Source organism: Eimeria necatrix, genomic scaffold (assembly GCF_000499385.1).
Source record: "Eimeria necatrix Houghton genomic scaffold, Enh_scaff226, whole genome shotgun sequence".
NCBI lineage: Eukaryota > Apicomplexa > Conoidasida > Eucoccidiorida > Eimeriidae > Eimeria > Eimeria necatrix.
The window spans coordinates 1-20,000 of record NW_013652856.1 but is presented as its reverse complement, the minus strand read 5'-3'; the positions used below and the strand labels follow the sequence as shown (position 1 = coordinate 20,000).

Genomic DNA, 20,000 nt, shown 5'->3' with positions numbered 1-20,000 from the left:
CTTTTATTTTATTTATTATTTATTTATTTATTTATTTATTTATTTTTTATTTATTTATTATTTGTTATTTATCTATTTATTTATCTACTTATTTATCAATTTATTTATTTATCACCTGTCAATCTATATATATACATGTATTTATTTGTTTCTTTTAATAGATGTGTTTATTTATTTATTTATTCGTTTATTCATTCACTATTCATCTATTTATTTGTTTATTATTTATCAATTTGTTTATTTATCCATTTATTTATCTATTTAACTGTGTGTATATACATATATATCTATTATTTATTTATTTATTTATTTATTTATTTATTTACTTATTTATTTATTTGTTTATTTATTCATTTATTTATTTATTATTTATTTATTTATTATTTATTTACAGACCCAGTGTGCAGCAGGAGCAGGCGCGGGACTTGGTTTTGGCCTGGAGTGTCCAGCAGCAGCAAAAGCCCCAAGTTGAAACTTAGTGAGTTTTTGCATGCATTCAATTATAATTTAAAGAGCAGCAGCAGCAGTAGCAGCTGCTGCTGCTGCTGCTGCTGCTGCAGCAATGGCAGCAGCAGCAGCAGCAGCAGCTGCTGCTGCTGCTGCTGCTGCAGCAATGGCAGCAGCAGCAGCGGCTGCAGCAGCCAGGCAATCAACAATTTACAATCTTCACAGATAACGCGTGTTGCTGCTGCTGCTGCTGCTGTTGCTGTTGCTGCTGCTGTTGCTGCTGCTGTTGCTGCTGCTGCTGTGGTTGCTACTGCTGCTGCTGCTGCTGCAGCAACTGCGAGGGGTGTGGGGCCGCTGTTTCCATTTGGGGCTTGACATGCCCTGCATGCAGCAAGCAGCAGCAGCCCTGCAGCGTGACTGGCTTTCCCATCAGCAGCAGCAGCAGCAGCAGCAGCAGCAGCAGCAAATGCCCTAGCTGCGGCTCAGCAGCAGCAGCAGCAGACCTTGCTGCTTACTGCAGCAGCTTCGGAAAGTGCCCCTGGTGTGGGGTGGAGATGCATGCACTGGGTGTATAGACAGCTCCGCAGAAACTGACTATTTAAGTTTTTAAACTCCTTTTTATTTTTATTTATTTTATTTCTTTTTTGATTTGTTTTTGCTGCCAAACAAACAAAAAAATGCTTTTAAAAAGATGTTTCAATTGTCTATAAAGTGGAGCAGCAGCAACTGCTGCTGCTGCTGCTGTAGTTGCTGCTGCAGCTGCCACAGCTGCTGCTGCTGCAGCTGCTGCAGCAGCTGCTGCAGCAGCAACTGCTCCGGCTGCAGATGCTGCCGCTACTGTTGCTGCTGAGTTGCTGCTGCTGCTGCTGCGTTTGCTGCCGCTTGCTGCTGCTGCTGCTGCTGCTGCAGCAAAGCCGCTTCTCCGGCAAAACAAAAATAAAATAAATAAAAATGAGTAAATAAAAATTAATAAACAAAAATAAATAAAAAAGAAGAAATAAATAAAAGAACGCAAAATATGCAAATCAAATTTTCCTTTTCTTTGTAAATTTAAATGAAATCTTAAATAAATTGAAAATCAAAACTTGGCTTAAAAATAAAAAATATAATCCAAAGTCTAATTCAAAATAATAATTTTAATTATAAACAAAAAACTTAATTAAAGTGTAATTATAATTATTAATTTTACATCCAAATAACAAATACAATTAAAATGTGATTATATTTATAAATTGTAATTATAAATAGTAAATACAATTAAAGTGCAATTATAAATAAAGTTAAATAATAATTAAAATTACGAATGATAAATATACTTTATATTTAATTATAAATGAGTTTTTAAAATAATAAATAAATAAAATTCTAAATAATAAACTTGATTATAAAACAGAAATAGAATTATAAATAGTAAATACGTTTTTAAATAATAAATACAATTACAAAAAATATATTTAATTATAATAATAAATATAATTATTAATAATAAATAAACTTGCAAATAATTAATAGATTTATATTTAATGAATATAATTATAAACAATATTTTAAATCGCAAATAACATTTAATTGTAAATAATAAACATTTTGAAAAAAAATTAAAAATGAAAATAAAATTAGAAATGAAAATAAAATTAAAATTAGAAATAAAATAAGATCAGAAATTATTTTTAATTTATTTCTTTATTTCTTTTTAATTGTCTTTAATTATTTCATTTTTAGTTCTTCTTTTTTCTAATTATTTCTCTTCAAATCATTTCTTTTTTAATTTCTTTCAATTGTTTTTTAATTATCTTTTCTATTTTTTTAAATTTATTTTTAAAGTTATTTTATTTTCTATTTTTTAATTTTCTTTTTTTGTTTAGGGTCTGAGTTTGAGCAGCTTCTTGCGGAGAGTCTCTTCTCTCTCCTTTTGCTGCTTGCTGCTGCTGCTGCTGCTGCTGCTGCTGCTGCTGCTGCTGCTGCTGCTGCTGCGGTGTTTTTGCTTTTTTGTTTTTGCTGCAGAGCAGCAGAGCACCAAAATGGAAAAGGAAATGAAAGAAACAAAAGCAATTAAAATAATTAAAATTTGATTTAGCTGCTGCTGCTGCAGCAAACAGGAGACACCAAAGTCCCCGAGAAGGAGGCAGTGTGCGTGCTGCTGCTGCTGCTGCTGCTGCTGCTGCTGCTGCTCCAGGGGCACGGAGATGGCGCCGCCTTCGGCCGGCAGCAGCAGCAGCATTTGCTGCTGCTGCTCCTCAGCAGCAGCAGGCAGCAGCAGCAAGTCGTGCTGCTGCTGCTGCTGCAGCTGCTCTAGCCGCTGCAGCTCCTGCAGCTGCTGCTCCCCCAGCTCGGCAGCAGCTGCGGCAGGCAGCAGCACATCCTGCTGCAGCCGCTGCAGCTGCTGCTGCTGCAGCTGCTGCAGCTGCTGCTCCTCTTGCTCTGAAGCAGCAGCAGCAGCAGGAAGCAAGTCCTGGTTTGCTGCATTCAGGACCTCTACAGTAGACACTGCTGCTGCTGCTGGAGGAAGTGCCCCAACCAGCTGCTGCTGCTGCTGCTGCTGCTTCTCTGCTGCTGCTGCTGCATGGTGCTGCTGCGTATCTGCTTCTGCTTCGGCCTGCTGCTGCTGCTGCTGCTGCTGCTGCTGCTGCTGCTGCAGCAGCAGTTCCCCCAGCGAAAGTGTGTCTTGGTTTTTTATTTTGTTTTTGGAGGAGGGCCTGAGCGCCAGGGTGTCTATACACCTCAAAACCAGAAGCAAAAGCGAAAAAGAAAATAAATAAAAATCCATTATTAACTTTTTTTAAAAAAACAAAAAAGAAAAAAGACCCTCAGGGGGCCCCCGGGGGCCCCTAGACCGCAGCTCGGGGGGGCCCCCCGACAGCTAGCTAGCCAGGGGGGCCCCCCACGGCTAGCTAGCTAGCTAGGGCCCCTGGGTACTAAATGGGGGCCCCTAGGCAGCTAGCCAACCCCTGGGGGCCCCCGAGCAGCTGGCTAGCTCCTGGGGGCCCCCCTAGCAGCAGGCCCTGGGGGCCCCCGAGCTAGCTAGCTAGCTGGCTCCTAGGGGCCCCCAAGGTGTCTAGCTAGCTAGCTAGCCCTGGGGGCCCCCCTGGTAGCTAGCCAGCTGCCGGGGGCCCCCTTGGTTCACCACGGGGGCCCAGGGGCCCCCCTGGACAGATCCGCAGCTCCTGGGGGCCCCCAGGGTACCAGATCTGGGGGCCCCCAGGCAGCTAGCTAGCTAGCTAGCTAGCTAGCTAGCTCTGGGGGCCCCTAAGGATAGAAGGTCGGGGCCCCCGGAGAGCAGGCTGGGGGCCCCCGAATCTGAACTCTGGGGGCCCCCTGAGTGCCCTTTTCAGGAGAAATAGTCAAAGATGAAAAGAAATAAAATAAAATATTTATTTATTTATTTATTTTATTTATTTAATTCATTTATTTCCTCATTTGCATGCAGAAGAGGCCTCTCGGCGCCGCGCGGCCGCGCGCCGGCGGCAGGAGGCTTCGTCGGAGTTGCAATTTTTGAAGTTTCTTCGAGTTTTTAATGCCTAAATGAATTAAATAAATTAAATTATTTAATTATTTGATTTTTGCTTTTCAATTTTGTATTTATTTCGCTTTTTTTGCACTTTTTAATGCACATTTCTCTTATCTGGAAGTGGAAGTCCGCTCGAGACCGCCGCCGCCGCAGACCCAGAGCCCCCCCCTTCAAAGTAAATAATAAAATGAAATAAAATTAATTTAATTTTTTTAAAATATTAAATTTAATTTATTTTTAAAAATTAAATTAAAAAAATTTATTTCCAACGGCGCGAGTGAAGGCATTCAAGCAGCAGCTCCAGATCTGCTGCTGCTGCTGCTGCTGCTGCTGCTGCTGATACTGCTGCCGCAGCTGCTGCTGCTGCTGCTGCTGCTCCTGCAGACGCTGCCACACTCGTTGCTGCTGCTTCTGCTGCTTCAGCTGCTTATCAGACGCTGCCAAATTAGTTGCTGCTGCAGCTGTTGCTTTTTGAGACGCTGCCACATCAGTTGCTGCTGCTGTTGCTGCTTGCTTAGACGCTGCCGCATTAGCTGCTGCTGCTGCTGCTGCTGCTGCTGCTGCTGCTGCTGCTGCTGAGGCTGCCGCGGGCGGCCTCTGCGTGCTTCGCAGTTGCTGCCGCTGCTGCTCAGCTGCTGGAGGCGTCCTGCGCGGGCACTTCTGCTGCTGCTGCTGCTGCAGCAGCAGCAGCAGCAGCAGGGGGGCCCCCTGCACGGCCCTGGGGGCCCCTCAGCTCGTCAAACTTGGCCAGAAAACGCACAGTTTGGCTGTAAGGACCTGAAGACCAACTCACACTGGGGCCCCCGTAGTAGTACCCTCCGTACCCTCCGTAAGGGTAAAAGGTGAGGGGGCCCCCGTAGTACCCTCCCCCGTAGGCCCCCCCCAGGCCATAGTAGGGGTAGTAGTAGGGGCTGTAGCCGCCCCAGTAGCGGCGGCGGCCCCAGCCGTACCCATAGCGGGGGCCCCCCGCAGCAAAGGGGGCCCCCAGGAGGCCCCAGAAGCAGCAGCAAAGGCCCAGCAGCAGCAGCAGCGGGAGCCGCAGCAGGCGGCGCGAGCCAGCAGCAGCAGCAGCAGCAGCAGCACTCATTGCGCTCCGCAGACAGAAACTTTCGGCTGAAATGGCTTTTCCGGGAAATCAAAGAAATGATAAAATGCAAAGAAGACAAAAGTGATCAAAGATGCTCGACGAAGTCGAGAGAGCCCCGCGCCCGCGGGTGACCACTGGCTAGCTGGGCCGGTGACCTCGCAGCTCCAGCCCTCTTCTACGCAGAATTTTCCTGCTTTTTCCCCTCTTTTTATTTTATTTTAAATAATTCTTCTAATTAAATTCATTTTTTATTTAAAAAATGAAAAAGAACCGGCCAAAGAGCCTCCCTGGGCTCCACCGGCCGCAAGCTCGGGTGTACCGACACCTCGACAACACCAGCGCTAAAGCACCGCCCACACGGTTTTCGGACGCTTTCACCTTCAAAACAATTCTTTTTTTAAATTTTAAATTAAAATTTGCATTTAATTTTTATTTTCCTTTTTTTTAAAGGGTTATAAGGCCAACATCACCCGCAAATTGACTCATTTCCACAGTGGCGCCGCAGCAGCAGTGACCCCGCACACCAGAGTTTCTTTCATTTCACCCGCAGCAAAAATGAACTCCGAAGGAAATTATAAATTAAAATTAAAATACCATTTAAAAAGAAATAATAAATAAATTTTAATGAACAATAAAGGGGCTAAAGTTGCTGCAGATCTTTTCTTGTTTGAGCTGTTCACAAAGCCAGCAGGAGATATAATAAACTTTGCTTTGCCAGTAATTGAATAGAAACATTCTTAAAATTTGCAAAAAAAACAATACTTGAGTTTTGAAAATTAAAGTTCCTTTTTCTCAAGATGCCTTCTTTAATCATTTTTCGAAACATCATTACAAAGGTGCTAAACCCTAAACCCTAAACCCTAAACCCTAAACCCTAAACCCCGCACCATAAACCGCAAACACTAAACCATCTAAACCCTGAACCCTAAATCCTGAGCCGTAAAGGCTGGACCTTCAAACCTAAACCCTAAGCCCTAAACCCTAAACCCTAAACCCTAGACCCGGCAAATGATGTCGGGGTGTCTCGAATAAAAATGAATAAAATAGACTTTCAAATGAAATAACTAAATCTTTCACTAAATGTAATGAATAATTAATTAATCAATTAATTAAATGGATGAAGAAGTAGATAAATAGTTATCAAACAAATAATAGAAACAAACTCAACAAAAAACGAACTTAATATATTTGTTCATTTTCAAATCGGTAAAAGTTGAAAAACAAATTTCAAATTCAGAAAATGAAAAACGAATTTTAAGGCACTTCAAAGTGTCATTTCTGCTGCTGCAGAGGGCAAAATAAACCTCAAAAGATGCGTTTTAAATTAATTATTCAAGTAAAAATAAAAACATCTTTAATTGTGAAATTATTTACTTCAAAACAAAAATAAAACAAATTAATGAAACCGGAAAAGAAGCGGCGACAGCGGGAGCTGCGCATACACCCGAACGCCGCGCATGCAGCCCCAACTGCGTTTGGCCCTTGAGTTCATTTTTTTGAATTTTTTGAGCATTTTGGACTTTTTTTGAATTAATTTTTAATTTAAATTCATTTCAAAGTTCTCTGGAGCTCTCCAGAAGCTTGCGGGCCTGCTTGAAGGCCCTGCGGGCGCTCACAATGCCCCCGCACTTGGAAACTTTTCCCAGTTTTGCAAATCCGTACTTGTAACAAGACCGAATTAAAATGTCCTTCACCTCCCGCGCACTCAGCTGCGGGTGTTCGAAGCGCAGCAGCGCCACCAGTGCAGACACAATGGGCGTAGCGAAGGAGGTGCCGCTGGCCTCGAGGTAGCCTGTGGGGCGCAGCAGCAGCAGCAGCTTTTAATATCTCTCCGGGGACTTCGCGGGCGAAGCCCGCGACTTTTCCTTCTTCTTCAGCTCAAAAAGACAATTCTAATGGTATATTAGGACTTCTTTTTCTTTCCAGTGGTCCATTTTTAAAAAAGAATTCATCACAAAAATCAATTCCCAATTCTCGCTTTTCAGCCCGGGGCCAGAGAAGCGTTTGCTGCCTCTTCTGCAGCGTCTGAGGGGTTTGCACTCGTGCGCGTTTTGCTATTCAGCAAACCTTTTCTACTTTTGCAAAACGGACTGGACAACAACTTTGTTTTAAATTCCCTTTTTGGATTAAAGGGCTAAAATAGCATTTGCTGCTTCTTCTGCAGCTTTTAAAGAGGATTAAAATGATATATTATAAACTCTTTTGCTTCCAATTAGTCTTTTTATTAATTTTGTTTTCAAAAACATTTTAAAGGATACACTCTATACCCGCAACCTCCCACACTATTTTAGTTATTTTTAAACCCCAATACGAAAATTCTAAATTGTATTTTATAACCCACTTGGCTAGAGTCATGAATTCACATCTAGGGTTTAGGGTTTAGGGTTTAGGGTTTAGGGTTTAGGGTTTTCGAAAACGCTCAAAATGGCATACTAAAGCCCTTTCATTTTATTGCCATTTACCTTCACAAGTAAACTCTTTTTATAAATATTTCACCACTAAAAAGTGTTTTATAAAAGGAAACATTTCTTTAAAATAATCTTTTTTTAATGAACCATTTTTGAGGGTTTTCGGAATCCAAAAAAAGAAAATTTATTTCTTGCTGCTTCTATTTTTAATTATTTATCTTTAAACCCTTTAATTCTTTTTTGTTTTTCTTTTTCTTTCAAAACCCTAAACACTTATTTGTTGGCTTGCTTCCTTGTCCAGCTGCAAAACCCCAAACTCTAAACCCTAGACTCCCCTAGACCCTAAACCCTAAACCCTAAACCCTAAACCCTAAACCCTGAATTCCCCTGAACCATAAACTTTAAACCCTAAATCCTAGACTCTTCTAAGTCGTGAAGCTCAGACTCTCCCGCACCCTTTTATAGTACGCAAACCCCAAACCCTAAACCCTAGATTTCCCCAAACCCTAAACCCTAAACCCTAAACCCTAAATGCTAAACCGTGGACCCTCCAACGCCTACGCGCTAACCCTCCAACATAAACCCTAGCCCTGACCCCCCAAGCCGTGAACCCTAATCGAGCCGCAAACCCCAAACCCTAAACCCTAAACCCTAAACCCTAAACCCTAAACCCTAAACCCTAAACCCTAAACCCTGGAGCTTACTTTTGTGGTTTTTGTCGCTGCAGACGATGATGTTTTCCCCGGGAGCAAGGAGATGTATTTTGGGGTTTTTGGAAGAGTCGAAGTTAGTGAACTTCGAGGGTTTTCCTGTTGCTGCTGCAGCAGCAACAGCAATTAAGTTTGGCAGCAAATCCCCATAGCCCGCGGGATAGCCCTTGATAAACCCTTGATGAGAAAAACACTTTGCTGCTGCTGCTGCTGCATCCACAGCAGCAAAGTCGCAGCGGTGGTTTCCAGCAGCAACCACCAAACTCATGTTGCGAGCAGCAGCAACTGACAAAGCTGCCCGCAGCGCAGCAGAACTGAGCCACAAGCAGCAGCAGCAGCAGCAGCAGCAGCAGCAGCAGCAGCAGCAGCGGAAAGGGTGACGTCCGCAGCGGCAATGCAGCAGCGGCAGCTCCAACGGCAGCAGCAACAATCACATGTGCAGCAGCAGTCACAGCAGCAGCAGGAATCACAGCAGCAGCAGTCACAGCAGCAGCAGACACAGCAGTAGCTGCAGCAGCAGCAGCAGCAATAGAATCAGCAGCAGCAATAAAACCAGCACAAGCAGCAGAAAAAACTCAGTAGCAGCTGCAGCAGGAGAAGCAGCAACAGCAGCAGCAGCGGCAACAGCAGCGGCAATAATAATAGTACCAGCAGCAGCAGCAGCAACAGCAGCAGCAGCAGCAACAGCAGCAGCAGCAGCAGCAGCAGAATTGTTCTTGTGTCAACTACTGGGAATAAAACCAAAAGCAAAAGCAGACCCAATCACCCAAGTAAATAAAATAAAATAAAATAAAATAAAATAAAATAAATAAATAAACAAATAAACAAATAAATAAATAAATAAATAAATAAATAAATAAATAAATAAATAAATAAATAAAACCTCACGGGGGGCCCCCAAAGCTCATGTTAACAACTCGAACGTTTTTGTCTGCTGCGTAGTTCAGGGCCTCTGCAATTTGAGAATAAGAACCCTGCATTCACAAACCCTAAACCCTAAACCCTAAACCCTAAACCCTAAACCCTAAACCCTAATGTCACAGCCGTAATGCAAGCACAGCTCTAGCTTCGAAGCTCTCTCCCCAAAACCAAAACCCTTGAACCCCAAACCCTAAACCCTGAATCATATGCACCAAACCCCAGACCCTAAACCCTAAACCCTAAACCCTAAACCCTAAACCACATCCTCAAACCCTAAACCCCACACCTTCGCTTGCCACACGCCTCGCAAACCCTAAACTCCAGCTACAAAAACTTACACCCAGCAGGGTAAGGTCCACCTCTTAAAACCCCAATCTCCGCCAAACCCTAAACCCTAAACCCTAAACCCTAAACCCTAAACCCTAAACCCTCACGTCGATCTTCAAAGCCATTGGCCTCAAGTTCCACCCCAAAGAGGCCACTCCCTTTTGGTTGTTTGTCCAGGCGCTATCCCCACCCCTGCGCCTCTCCCTGCCCACCTAAACCCTAAACCCTAAACCCTAAACCCTAAACCCTAAACCCTAAACCCTCACGTCGATCTTCAAAGCCATTGGCCTCAAGTTCCACCCCAAAGAGGCCACTCCCTTTTGGTTGTTTGTCGAGGCGCAGCAAGTGCTGGCCACAGCAGTGCCGTGTTGGCCTGAGAAGCTTTCGGGGTTTCCGCTGCGTCCGGAGAAGTCCTGCGCCCAGAAGCACGCAGCTAGCTAGCTAGCTAGCTAGCTAGCTAGCTAGCTAGCTGGGCAGCTGGCTGGCCAGCTAGCTGGGGAGCTAGCTAGCTAGCTAGCTAGCTAGTTGGGCAGCTGGCTAGCCAGCTAGCTTCGGAGCTAGCTAGCTAGCTAGGTAGCTAGCTAGCTAGCTGGGTAGCTGGCTAGCCAGCTAGCTGGGGAGCTAGCTAGCTGGAGAGCTAGCTGTGCAGCTGGATAGCTAGCTAGCTGGGTACGTGGCTTGCTGGGTAGCGAGCTAGGTAGCTGGATAGGTGGCTAGCGGTGTGTCTAGCCAGCTGGGTAGCTAGCTAGCTAGCTGGGGAGCTAGCTAGCTAGCTGGGGAGCTAGCTAGCTGTCCAGGCGGCTAGCTGGGTAGCTAGATAGCTAGGTACCTGGCTAGCTAGATAGATGGCTAGCTAGCTAGCTGGCTGGGCGGCTAGGTGGATAGGTGCTTATTTGTCTGGCTAGCTAGCTAGCTAGCTAGCTAGCTCGCTAGCTAGCTAGCTAGCTCGCTAGCTAGTTAACTGGCTAGCCGCCCAGCTGGCCAGGCGAATAGGCATATAGATAGCTGGCTAGCTAGCTGGCTAGCCAGCCAAACAGCTATTTCAGGGTTTGGGACTTTGAAGGGTTTAGGGTTTAGGGTTTTGAAGCGTCTGGGCTTTAGGGTTTTGAAGAGCTTAGGGTGTAAACCTCAGAAGCGTTAAGGGTTCAGGGCTTTAAAGCGCCTAGGGTTTAGGGTTTAGGGTTTAGAGTCTAGCGTGTAGGGTTTAGGGCTTACTGTTTAGGGTTTAGGGTCTAGGTTTTAGAGCTTAAGATTTAGGGTTTAGGGTGTAGGGTTTAGGGTGTAGGGTGTGGCGTTTAGGGTTTAGGGTTTAGGGTTTAGGGTTTAGGGTTTGGCTCACGTATCCCATGCAGTCGTCGACGTATCCGTTGTTGTCATTGTCGATTCCGTCAAAACAATTATCTGGCCATTCGGAATATTCGGGAAATTCAAAAATGGCATTTCGCCACCAACTGTCTATCAAGTCTTCGTGCGCTGCAGCAGCAGCAGCAGCAGCAGCAGCAGCAGCAGCAGCAGCAGCAGCAGCAGCAGCAGCAGCAGCGGTGGGGAATTTCTTTTGGCGTCCTGGTGGGCTTTTGGGATTCTTGGAGCGGCTTCTATTTGGACACATCTAGGGAATCAGCTAGCTAGCTAGCCATCCAGATAGCTAGCCAGCTAGCTAGCTAGTCTGCCAGATAGCTAGCCAGCTAGCTAGCTAGCTAGCTAGCTAGCTAGCTGGGGAAGGAAGACTGAAGTGGCATTTAGAAGTAAAGTTCTTTTTTATATTGATTTAAAATTAAAGGATTAATTTATTCACTTTATTTGAAAAAATAAAATAAATAAAAACAAAATAAACAAAAAGTAAAATAAGGAAAATAAAAAAATCAAAGTAAACAAAAAGAAGACAAATAAAAACAAAGTAAATAAACAAAAACTAAAAACATAGCCAGCAAAACAAACAAAAAACAAAACAAATAAAAGTAAATAAATAAATAAATTAATTAATTAATTAATTAATTAATTAAAATAAAATAAAAATAAAAATAAAAATAAAAATAAAAACAAATAAATAAAAGCTGACCCAAGTTGAATCCGAAGTCGATAATGGCGACTGTGTTCATCGGCTGTTCTGATATAGTCCCGCCGCCTCCTGAAGAATAAATAAATAAATAAATAAATAAATAAATAAATAAATAAATAAATAAATAAATAAATAAATAAATAAATAAATAAATAAATAAATCAATAAATAAATCAATAAATAAATCAATAAATCAATAAATAAATCAATAAATCAATAAATCAATAAATCAATAAATCAATAAATCAATAAATCAATAAATCAATAAATGAATAAATAACTACAACATAGCCAACTAGGCAGCTAGCCAGCTAGCCAGCTAGCCAGCTAGCCAGCTAGCCAGCTAGCTAGCTAGTTAGCTAGTTAGCTAGCTAGCTAGCTAGCTAGTTAGCTAGTTAGCTAGTTGGGAAGGATAAATATATGTTACGATATGGAGACACCGCATCAGCGGCGTGTCAACGATTGGCTGTAAACCCTAAACCCTAAACCCTAAACCCTAAACCCTAAACCCTAAACCCTAAACCCTAAACCCTAGGCCCTAAACCCTAAACCCTAAACCCTAGCAACGTGGTTCGGAGCTCAGGAGGGAAAGGGGGTCCCGGCAAAAGGCCGAAGCATCCAAACCCCCGCAGTTCAACGAGCAGCAGTCTGCAGCTGCCGAATAAGGGTTTAGGGTTTAGGGTTTAGGGTTTAGGGTTTAGGGTTTAGGGTTTGTACTTTGAGGATGTCTGGGTCTAGGAACTGTTTGCAGTGTTTGGTGGAGATGACGTGGCAGTGCAGGTGGTGCAGGGTGACCCTGTCGAAGCTACAGAGGTGCTTGCTGCTGCTGCTGCTGCTGCTGCTGCTGCTGCTGCTGCTGCTGCTGCTGCTGCTGCGTTTCTTTTTGCTTTTGCCCAGCCTGATGGTTTCTACTTGCCGCAGCAAAGAGCGTCTGGGAGAGTTTTGCTGCAGCGTATAGACAGTGTGGGAGCGGGCAGTGCCTTTGGTTTTTGCTGCTGCTGCTGCAGCAGCAACTCGCACTGCTGCTGCTGCTGCTGCTGCTTCTGAAGTCCGCTGCTGCAGCAGCAAACCACTTCCTGTCCCCTTTTGTCTCCTTATCCGCGTCAAAGCAGCAGCTTCAGATATCAGCCCCTCCAGCTCCACCGGCAAGCGGCTGCGCGCGCAAACCCTAAACCCTAAACCCTAAACCCTAAACCCTAAACCCTAAACCCTAAACCCTGAAGTGTGTTTTTTTGTTTTTTTATTCGATGGAAATTAGCGAAACAAACTTTGATTAAAAGAAAGAAGTTAAATAAATCAAAATATTTAATTTAAAAAAGGAAAACAGCAGCAAAAACAAACATATGAAAAGCCTTTAATAACTTTCTTTGATTTGCTATTTGCCAAATAATTATTTTATTTATTTTTCCAAATTAAAAATTAATTTAAAAGTTTTATTTTATTTCATTCATTTTATTTTGTTTAGTTTTGCTGCTGCCAGTAATGCAGCTTAGAAAAAGCTGTAAAAGGATTTCTTTCATTCTTTTTTTTGCAAAAATAATTAATAATTAATTAATTAATTATTAATATATTTATTTATTTAATTTATTTACTTTATTTAATTTATTTAATTTATTTATTTGATTCAATTTAAGAATTAATTAATTGAAATAACAATTATTTAATTAATTCAATTTCATTTTTCTTTCTTTTTACCCACTCCTCGCATTCAGGCTTTCCAAAAATAAATACAATTTCCTTATTGGGCTCTAAAGAAATTTCAGCAGCAGCAGCAGCAGCAGCAGCAGCAGCAGCAGCAGCGCTGCAGGAGACTGAAGCACAAACACGCACCGCAAACCCTAAACCCTAAACCCTAAACCCTAAACCCTAAACCCTTCTTCGGGGAATTTGAGCTTCTGGGGACTCACAGAAGAGCAGAAGACAGAGGCCACTGAAGAGCCGTCGGTGGGCTTTTGCGGCTGCTGCTGCTGCTGCTGCTGCTGCTGCTGCTGCTGCTGCGGGTTTCGCCCGAGAAGCCGCTTTTGCCTGGCTTCCACGGGGAGAAAAGCAGGCTGATTCCGCAGCAGCAGCAGCAGCAGTAGCAGCAGCAGCAGCAGCAGCAGCAGCAGCAGTTGCTGCTGCAGCTGGTTTGTTAGTGTGCATTTTGGCCATCTCAGGAGAGGAAGAGGCGGCCAGCGCAGCAGCTCATGGTGTTTGGGGTCTTCCCGTTTGAAATTGAAGTAAAAAAGGAATTAAAATAATTAAATTTAAAGAATTAAATAAATTAAAAGGATTTATTTGACCTTTGAAGGTCTTTTGTCCCGCAGCAGAAAGCCACGAGACGGCGACGGCGACAGCCGCGGGGTGTACATACACCTCAGCTCCTTCGCTCTCTGGGACACCACAATAAGAAAACTAATGAGTCATTTGATTTATTTTTAATTAATTTAATTAAATATTTCTTTTGTGGCGGCGGAACAACGGAGAAGCTGGAGCTAGAGCATGCAGCAGCAGCAGCAGCAGCAGCAGCAGCAGCAGCAGCAGCAGGGTCACTGCAGCAGCACTTGGACGCTCCCGCTCACAGGGAAACGGAAGACTGGCAAAGAAGGCATTAAAAAAGAATTTAAATAAAAATAAATAATAAATAATTTTATTTTTAATTATTTTCTTTATTTTTTCTTTTATTTTTAATTATTTTCTTTATTTTTTCAACACAATGCTTAGCCAAACAAACCCTTTTTTACTTTTTCCCTTTATTACCCTTATTAAACCCTTTCCTCTAAAACCCTAAACACAAAAAAGGATATTAAAACAAAGACAATCAACTCCTTCTAATCAGTGCCAGTGACTTCATTAGGGGCCCCTTTGGGGGCCCCTAGGGGGGCCCCCAGGGGCCCCCGAAAGGGGGCCCACTGGGGCCCCATGGGGGGCCCCCAGTGGGCCTTTAGGAGGTTCACTAACTCTCCGTGGGGGCCCCTGCTGGTCTTGCTGGGGGCCCCTAGGGGCCCCCCTACTTGGGGGCCCCTTTGGGGTTTCGGTGGGTCTCTGGGGCCCCTGCTGGTCCCTCTGGGGGCCCCTAGGGGGGCCCCCATTTAGGGGCCCCTTTGGGACCTCTGTAGCTGGATAAGGGGGCCCCCAAGGGGACCCCTGGAGGGCACTAGGGCCCCCGTAAAAGGCCTACGTGTGGGGGCCCTCATGGGGGCCCCCTCGGGCGTAGTTGGGGGCCCCTAGAGGGGCTAGGGGACTTTGCATGCACGCATGCATTCGTGCATGCATGCATGCATGCATGCATGCATGCATGGTGGTGTACGTACACCGCAGTTGCTTTGGGGCTTCTGTTGTTGAGTTGGCAGCGCAATAAAAACTAACTAAAGGACTCAAATGCATTTATAACTAAAAATAAAATTTATTTTTTCAATTTACTTCTTCTGTCTTTTATTTTGCAGCCACAACTCGAGCTGTACATACACTGCTTGCATGCGCCTCTGCCTTTAAATTAAAATGAAAAAAATAAAAATGAATAAAAACATAAATGAATAAAAAACTAATAATTAAATAAATAACAAATGAATAAATGAATAATAAACAAATGAATAAATAAAGCCAAATAATCAAGTGGGTGAACAAACAAATAAATTAAAAAGCAAATAAATAACAAATGAATAAATGCGCCAATAAGCAAACAAGAAAACAATCAAGAAAAAATGTAAATAAAAAAATGTAAATAAAAAATAAAAAATTAAAAAAGTGAATAACTAAATAACAGCTAAATAAAAAAATAAATAAATATAAAAAGCAGTTTCTTCTCAGTGGGTATTTTTTATTTCAAACAAAAACGCAAAAACCAAAAGAGTCAAAAAGCCCCAAAAGGCATGCATGCAGGGCCCCTCTACTGCTGCAGCTCTGCAGCAGCAGCAGCAGCAGCAGCAGCAGCAGCAGCAGCAGCGGGAGCGCCGGGCTGTTTGTTAAGGAAAGAAAACGCCAGCTGCTTCAGCAGCTGCATGTGCAGCGGGTCGGGATTTGCATACTTTTCCTGAAACACACAGCCACAAACTGCTTAGCTAGCTAGCTAGCTAGCTGGCTAGGTAGCTAGCTAGCTAGCTAGCTGGGTAGCTAGCTGGCTGGCTGGGTGTGTAGACAAACGGCTAGCTAGTCGTCGGCTTGCTAGATAGCTGGCTAGCTATTCAGCCAGCCAGCTAGCTAGCTAGCTAGCTAGCTAGCTAGTCGGGTAGCTAGCTACTTAGCTAGCTACCCAGGTAGCTAGCTAGCTAGCTAGCTAGCTAGCTAGCTGTGCCTGAGGAGTGCAAGTTGTGTCCGGAAGTGCTGCTGCTGCGGCAGAGTTGGCGTGGAGGTGGCGAATGAGGGTTTAGGGTTTAGGGTTTAGGGTTTGGGGTTTAGGGTTTAGGGTTTGGCGTGCCTTGATTGGAGGGCCCTTGGCCTTCTCCCTTAAAAACTGCTGGTAAAGACTGGGGGGCCTCGGAAGCGGAGTCAGCGGCTCCGGCATAGCACAACCTGCGCAAACCCTAAACCCTAAACCCTAAACCCTAAACCCTAAACCCTAAACCCTAAACCCTAAACCCTCAACCTGAAGCACAAAACCGTTAATTTTTGAGCCATAATCACTAGACCCGGAACCCTAAACCCCAAAACCAAAACCCTGAACCCCAAATCCTACACCCTAAACCCTAAACCCTAAACCCTAGACCCTAAACCCTCATAGTTTTGGAGGAGCCAAAGAAAAAAATGAAGACGGAGAGAGACAAATGAGAAAAGGAAATAAAGAGGAAATAAATTAACAAATAACAAAATATAATGTGACAGAAAAGAAGCAAATCAATTAATTGAAAGCATATAAATTTAACTGAAGAAATAAAAAGAAAATAAAAAAGTTCGCAAAATAAATGATGAAAGATAAATAAATTTAATTTAAAGAAAGCAGCAGCAGCAGCAGCAGCAGCAGCAAATGAAAAGGAAGCAAATAAAATAAAACAAAAAAGAGACAAATGAAATTGAATAAGTGGCAAATGAAACGAAATTAAAATTAAATAAAAATAAAGTAAAAATGAATTTAAAAGAATTAAAAATAAACTGAAAATAAATCAAAAAGAATTAAAATTAAAAAAAGAATTTACCCGAAAGTTTAGAAATGCGAACGACTTCTCCATTCATCATATATCTCCTTTTGACTCGAGTTGGCCTCCTAATAATAAATAATAAATAAATTAATAAATTAATAATAAATAAATAAATAGATAATAAATAATAAATAAATAAGTAAATAAATAAATAATAAATAAATAAATAAATAATTAATAATAAATAAATGAATAAATAAATAATAAACAGCTCAATAAACAGATTCTAAACGACTAAGAAATGCAAACAAACGGCGAAAACAGCGAAATAAAGCAAATAAAACAATTAAAACAATTGAAATAGTTGAAATAAACAAAATAAACAAAACAAATAAAATAAATAAATAAATAAATAAATAAAATAAATAAAAAAATAAATAAATGAAATAAATGAAATAAATAATCGGACTTGACAATGGGGTCGAGGAGCGCCAAGTTCGTGAGGTGTATAGGCAGCTCCTCCGTCGCGATCGAAGCGCCGCCAACTCGAGGACTCCAAAAGCTTTTTTTCTGCAAAAAAAAGCAGAAAAGAACAAAAAAAGAAATAAAAAAGAATTAAAAAACAAAATTTAATCCATTTTAGTTTTTAAAATCAAATTAAACGCCCCAGTTTCGCATTTTCGCGCCAGTTTCCACAGTGCAATCCAGAAAGCAAGCGAAAGCGCGAAAAGCTGAACTCCGAGCGAAAGAAACAAAAGAGAAACAGAATTAAATTTAATTTAATTTAATTAATTTAATTAAATATAATTCACTTATTTCCATTTGATTTCATTTTAATTAAATCCGATTTAATTTCACTACTTTGCAAAAAAGCAAACGGCGAACCCATCTCTGCTTCGCTAGCTAGCCAGCCAGACAGCTAGCTAGCGAATCTGCTGCCTCGAGCCCTAGCTAGCCAGCTAGCCAGCTAGCTAGCTAGCCAGCTAGCCAGCTAGCTAGCTAGCCAGCTAGCCATTGCTCTAGCTAGTCAGCTAGCTACTAGTACAGGCAACTAGCCAGCTAGCTGGTCGGCAGGCTTTCGCCGCAGTTAGCTAGCTAGCTGCAGAAACAGCCAACAGCCAGCTACACAAAGCATCAGCTAGCTAGCCAGCTAGCTAGCCAGCTAGCTAGCCAGCTAGCTAGCCAGCTAGCTAGCTGCTGCTTCAGTTAGCTAGCTAGCTAGCTGGCGAGCTAGCCGGCTAGCTGCTGCTGTACCTGACTAGCCAGCTAGCCTGCCTGTTAGCTGCTGCTTCAGCTAGCTAGCTAGCTAGCCAGCTAGCCAGCTAGCTAGCTAGCTAGTTAGCTAGCTAGCTAGCTAGCCATTGTTAAGAACACTTACAAGATTGCATCCCTCCACAATTGCGGTATTTCTCCGGTGGTTTATTTTCAAAATAATTCCACGGCGGTTTTGGTCGCGGCCGTGCAGCACCTAAGGGGACACAAACCCTAAACCCTAAACCCTAAACCCTAAACCCTAAACCCTAAACTCTAAACCCTAAACCCTGAAAGAGAAACCCTCACCCGTGGCCCTCGAGTTCCAGGGCCCAGAGTTCGAACCCAAATCCCAAATGTAGATCTTTGAGCTGTGAACCAAAACCCTAAACCCTAAGCCCTAAGCCCTAAACCCTAAACCCTAAACCCTAAACCCTTGTTGGCAGACCTCCACTAAATCTCCTTCCTTTATGTTCAAGTGCTTCGCCAAGTCCACGCGCTGCGGCTGTTGCTGCAGCCGCAACGCCCAAACCCCAAACCCCAAACCCTAAACCCTAAACCCTAAACCCTAAACCCTAAATCAGCCGGCGCGCAGCAAATCAAACCCCGTCAACGCAAAACCAGAAAACCCGAGCAAAACAATAATTAATTAATTAATTAATTAATTTAATTAATCAAATTAATTAATTAATTAATTAATTAATTAATTAATTAATTAATTAATTAATTAATTAATTAAATACCCTTTCTCTTAAAGGCGGAGGCACTGAAGGCTCTTTGCTCAACTCCAAAAACTTGGGAGTGAAGGGCGAGGGGGTTTGGCGGTGGTTTAGCCTCTTGGCCTTCAAGTAGGCCTTAACAAACCGCGACATCCTAAACCCTAAACCCTAAACCCTAAACCCTAAACCCTAAACCCTAAACCCTAGGCCCTGAACCCTAGCCTGCGGCTCAGGGAGCCCGAGGCTGCCAGCTGCAGCGATGGGCATGCAGGGGCAGCGCACAGCGGACGGCGAGAGAGGGTTTAGGGTTTAGGGTTTAGGGTTTTGGAATTAGGGTTTAGGGTTTGGGGTTTAGGGTTTAGCGCGCAGCCGGGGAGTCCTTCGGCCACAGCGAAGTCCCCAGAGAAAGCTGGACGACGTATACGTAGAAGAAAGTGCCCCAGGGCCAAACCCTAAACCGTAAACCCTAAACCCTAAACCCTAAACCCTAAACCCTAAACCCTCGGAGCTCGCGACCGCGCGGCGGACTGTCCTGGGGGAGCAGCAAATGGCAGCAGCGCAGCAGCAAAATGAAAAGAAACAAAAAGAGAAATAAAAATAAAAAATAAAAAATAAATAAATAAGGAAAAGACAAAAAAGTAAAGAAATGGGGGGCCCCTGCGGGGCTGCAGCTGCTGCTGCTTCTGCTGCTGCTGCTGCTGCTGCTGCTGCTGCCTCAAGTAGCTGCATGGTTTGCTGCTAAGCGCTTAGGGTTTTATACTTTTGTTTTCCCCCTTTTTAGATTATTTTCATTTTTAAGTTCTTTTTATACCCCTTTTTAGGGTTTGGGGACCGCGAAGTTGGTTAATGAGCCGCGGCTGGTCCCTCGAGCAATTCGTGCACAGAGATCGCACCTGAAACCCTAAACCCTAAACCCTAAACCCTAAACCCTAGACGCTAAACCCTAAACCCTCACCAGTTAACGCCCGAGGCTACAGAAGAGGGCTCTTTACCTGCTGCTACTTTGTGGAAGGCTCTGGGGCCCGAAGGCCGCGATTTTTACGTACCAGGGTCTAGTGCTGAGGGTTTAGGGTTTAGGGTTTAGGGTTTAGGGTTTGGGGCCGAGGGTTTGCCGCGAATTTTCGAGGGTTTTGCGATTTGAACTAAATAACAACAACCCCACCTTCTTGTCAAATGGAGGGCGTCGAAGTTAGTACGGGGGAGAAGGCTCCGCCCGTGAAGCACCAAAAGGTAAGGGTTTAGGGTTTAGGGTTTAGGGTTTAGGGTTTAGGGTTTACGCTCAGGGTTTAGGGTTTAGGGTTTAGAGGCTAGAGTTTGAGTCCCCGGACTTGACGTCCTCAGATCTAGAGTTGAGGACCCCGGGCTCAGGCTCCGTGGTTTAGGGTTTAGGGTTTAGGGTTTAGGGTTTAGGGTTTAGGGTTTGGTGCAGGTGATAGCGCGTGGGGTCCCCCGCGTGTCGCGCTACTTGCTGCTGCTGCTGTACTCCCTTTACTCCTTCGTTGGGGCTCC

General features: G+C 43.5%; 5 protein-coding genes across 5 annotated transcripts; 1 reads left to right on the top strand and 4 right to left on the bottom strand.

Annotated features, from left to right (window-relative positions):
- Nucleotides 1-2,308: 2,308 nt before the first annotated feature.
- Nucleotides 2,309-3,214, bottom strand: ENH_00031010 (hypothetical protein; the record flags this gene model as incomplete). The annotated part of the gene is made up of 1 exon (XM_013580146.1): nucleotides 2,309-3,214. One exon carries the CDS (start codon nucleotides 3,212-3,214, stop codon nucleotides 2,309-2,311), a length of 906 nt encoding a protein of 301 aa, XP_013435600.1.
- A 990-nt stretch (nucleotides 3,215-4,204) lies between these two features.
- ENH_00031000 (hypothetical protein) lies at nucleotides 4,205-5,042 on the bottom strand (the record flags this gene model as incomplete). The annotated part of the gene is made up of 2 exons (XM_013580145.1): nucleotides 4,205-4,630; nucleotides 4,749-5,042. The coding sequence occupies 2 exons, from the start codon at nucleotides 5,040-5,042 to the stop codon at nucleotides 4,205-4,207; spliced, it is 720 nt and encodes a 239-aa protein (XP_013435599.1).
- Nucleotides 5,043-6,595: 1,553 nt separating this feature from the next.
- On the bottom strand, nucleotides 6,596-9,692 carry ENH_00030990 (subtilase family serine protease, putative; the record flags this gene model as incomplete). The annotated part of the gene is made up of 5 exons (XM_013580144.1): nucleotides 6,596-6,834; nucleotides 8,155-8,474; nucleotides 9,049-9,134; nucleotides 9,516-9,620; nucleotides 9,675-9,692. 5 exons carry the CDS (start codon nucleotides 9,690-9,692, stop codon nucleotides 6,596-6,598), a joined length of 768 nt encoding a protein of 255 aa, XP_013435598.1.
- An 8,183-nt stretch (nucleotides 9,693-17,875) lies between these two features.
- Nucleotides 17,876-18,644, bottom strand: ENH_00030980 (ribosomal protein L24, putative; the record flags this gene model as incomplete). The annotated part of the gene is made up of 3 exons (XM_013580143.1): nucleotides 17,876-17,989; nucleotides 18,221-18,283; nucleotides 18,516-18,644. The coding sequence occupies 3 exons, from the start codon at nucleotides 18,642-18,644 to the stop codon at nucleotides 17,876-17,878; spliced, it is 306 nt and encodes a 101-aa protein (XP_013435597.1).
- A 1,020-nt stretch (nucleotides 18,645-19,664) lies between these two features.
- On the top strand, nucleotides 19,665-20,000 carry ENH_00030970 (hypothetical protein; the record flags this gene model as incomplete). Its single annotated transcript, XM_013580142.1, has 2 exons — nucleotides 19,665-19,721; nucleotides 19,921-20,000. Coding segments are annotated over 2 exons (137 nt in total), but the record flags the coding sequence as incomplete, so codon positions are not given.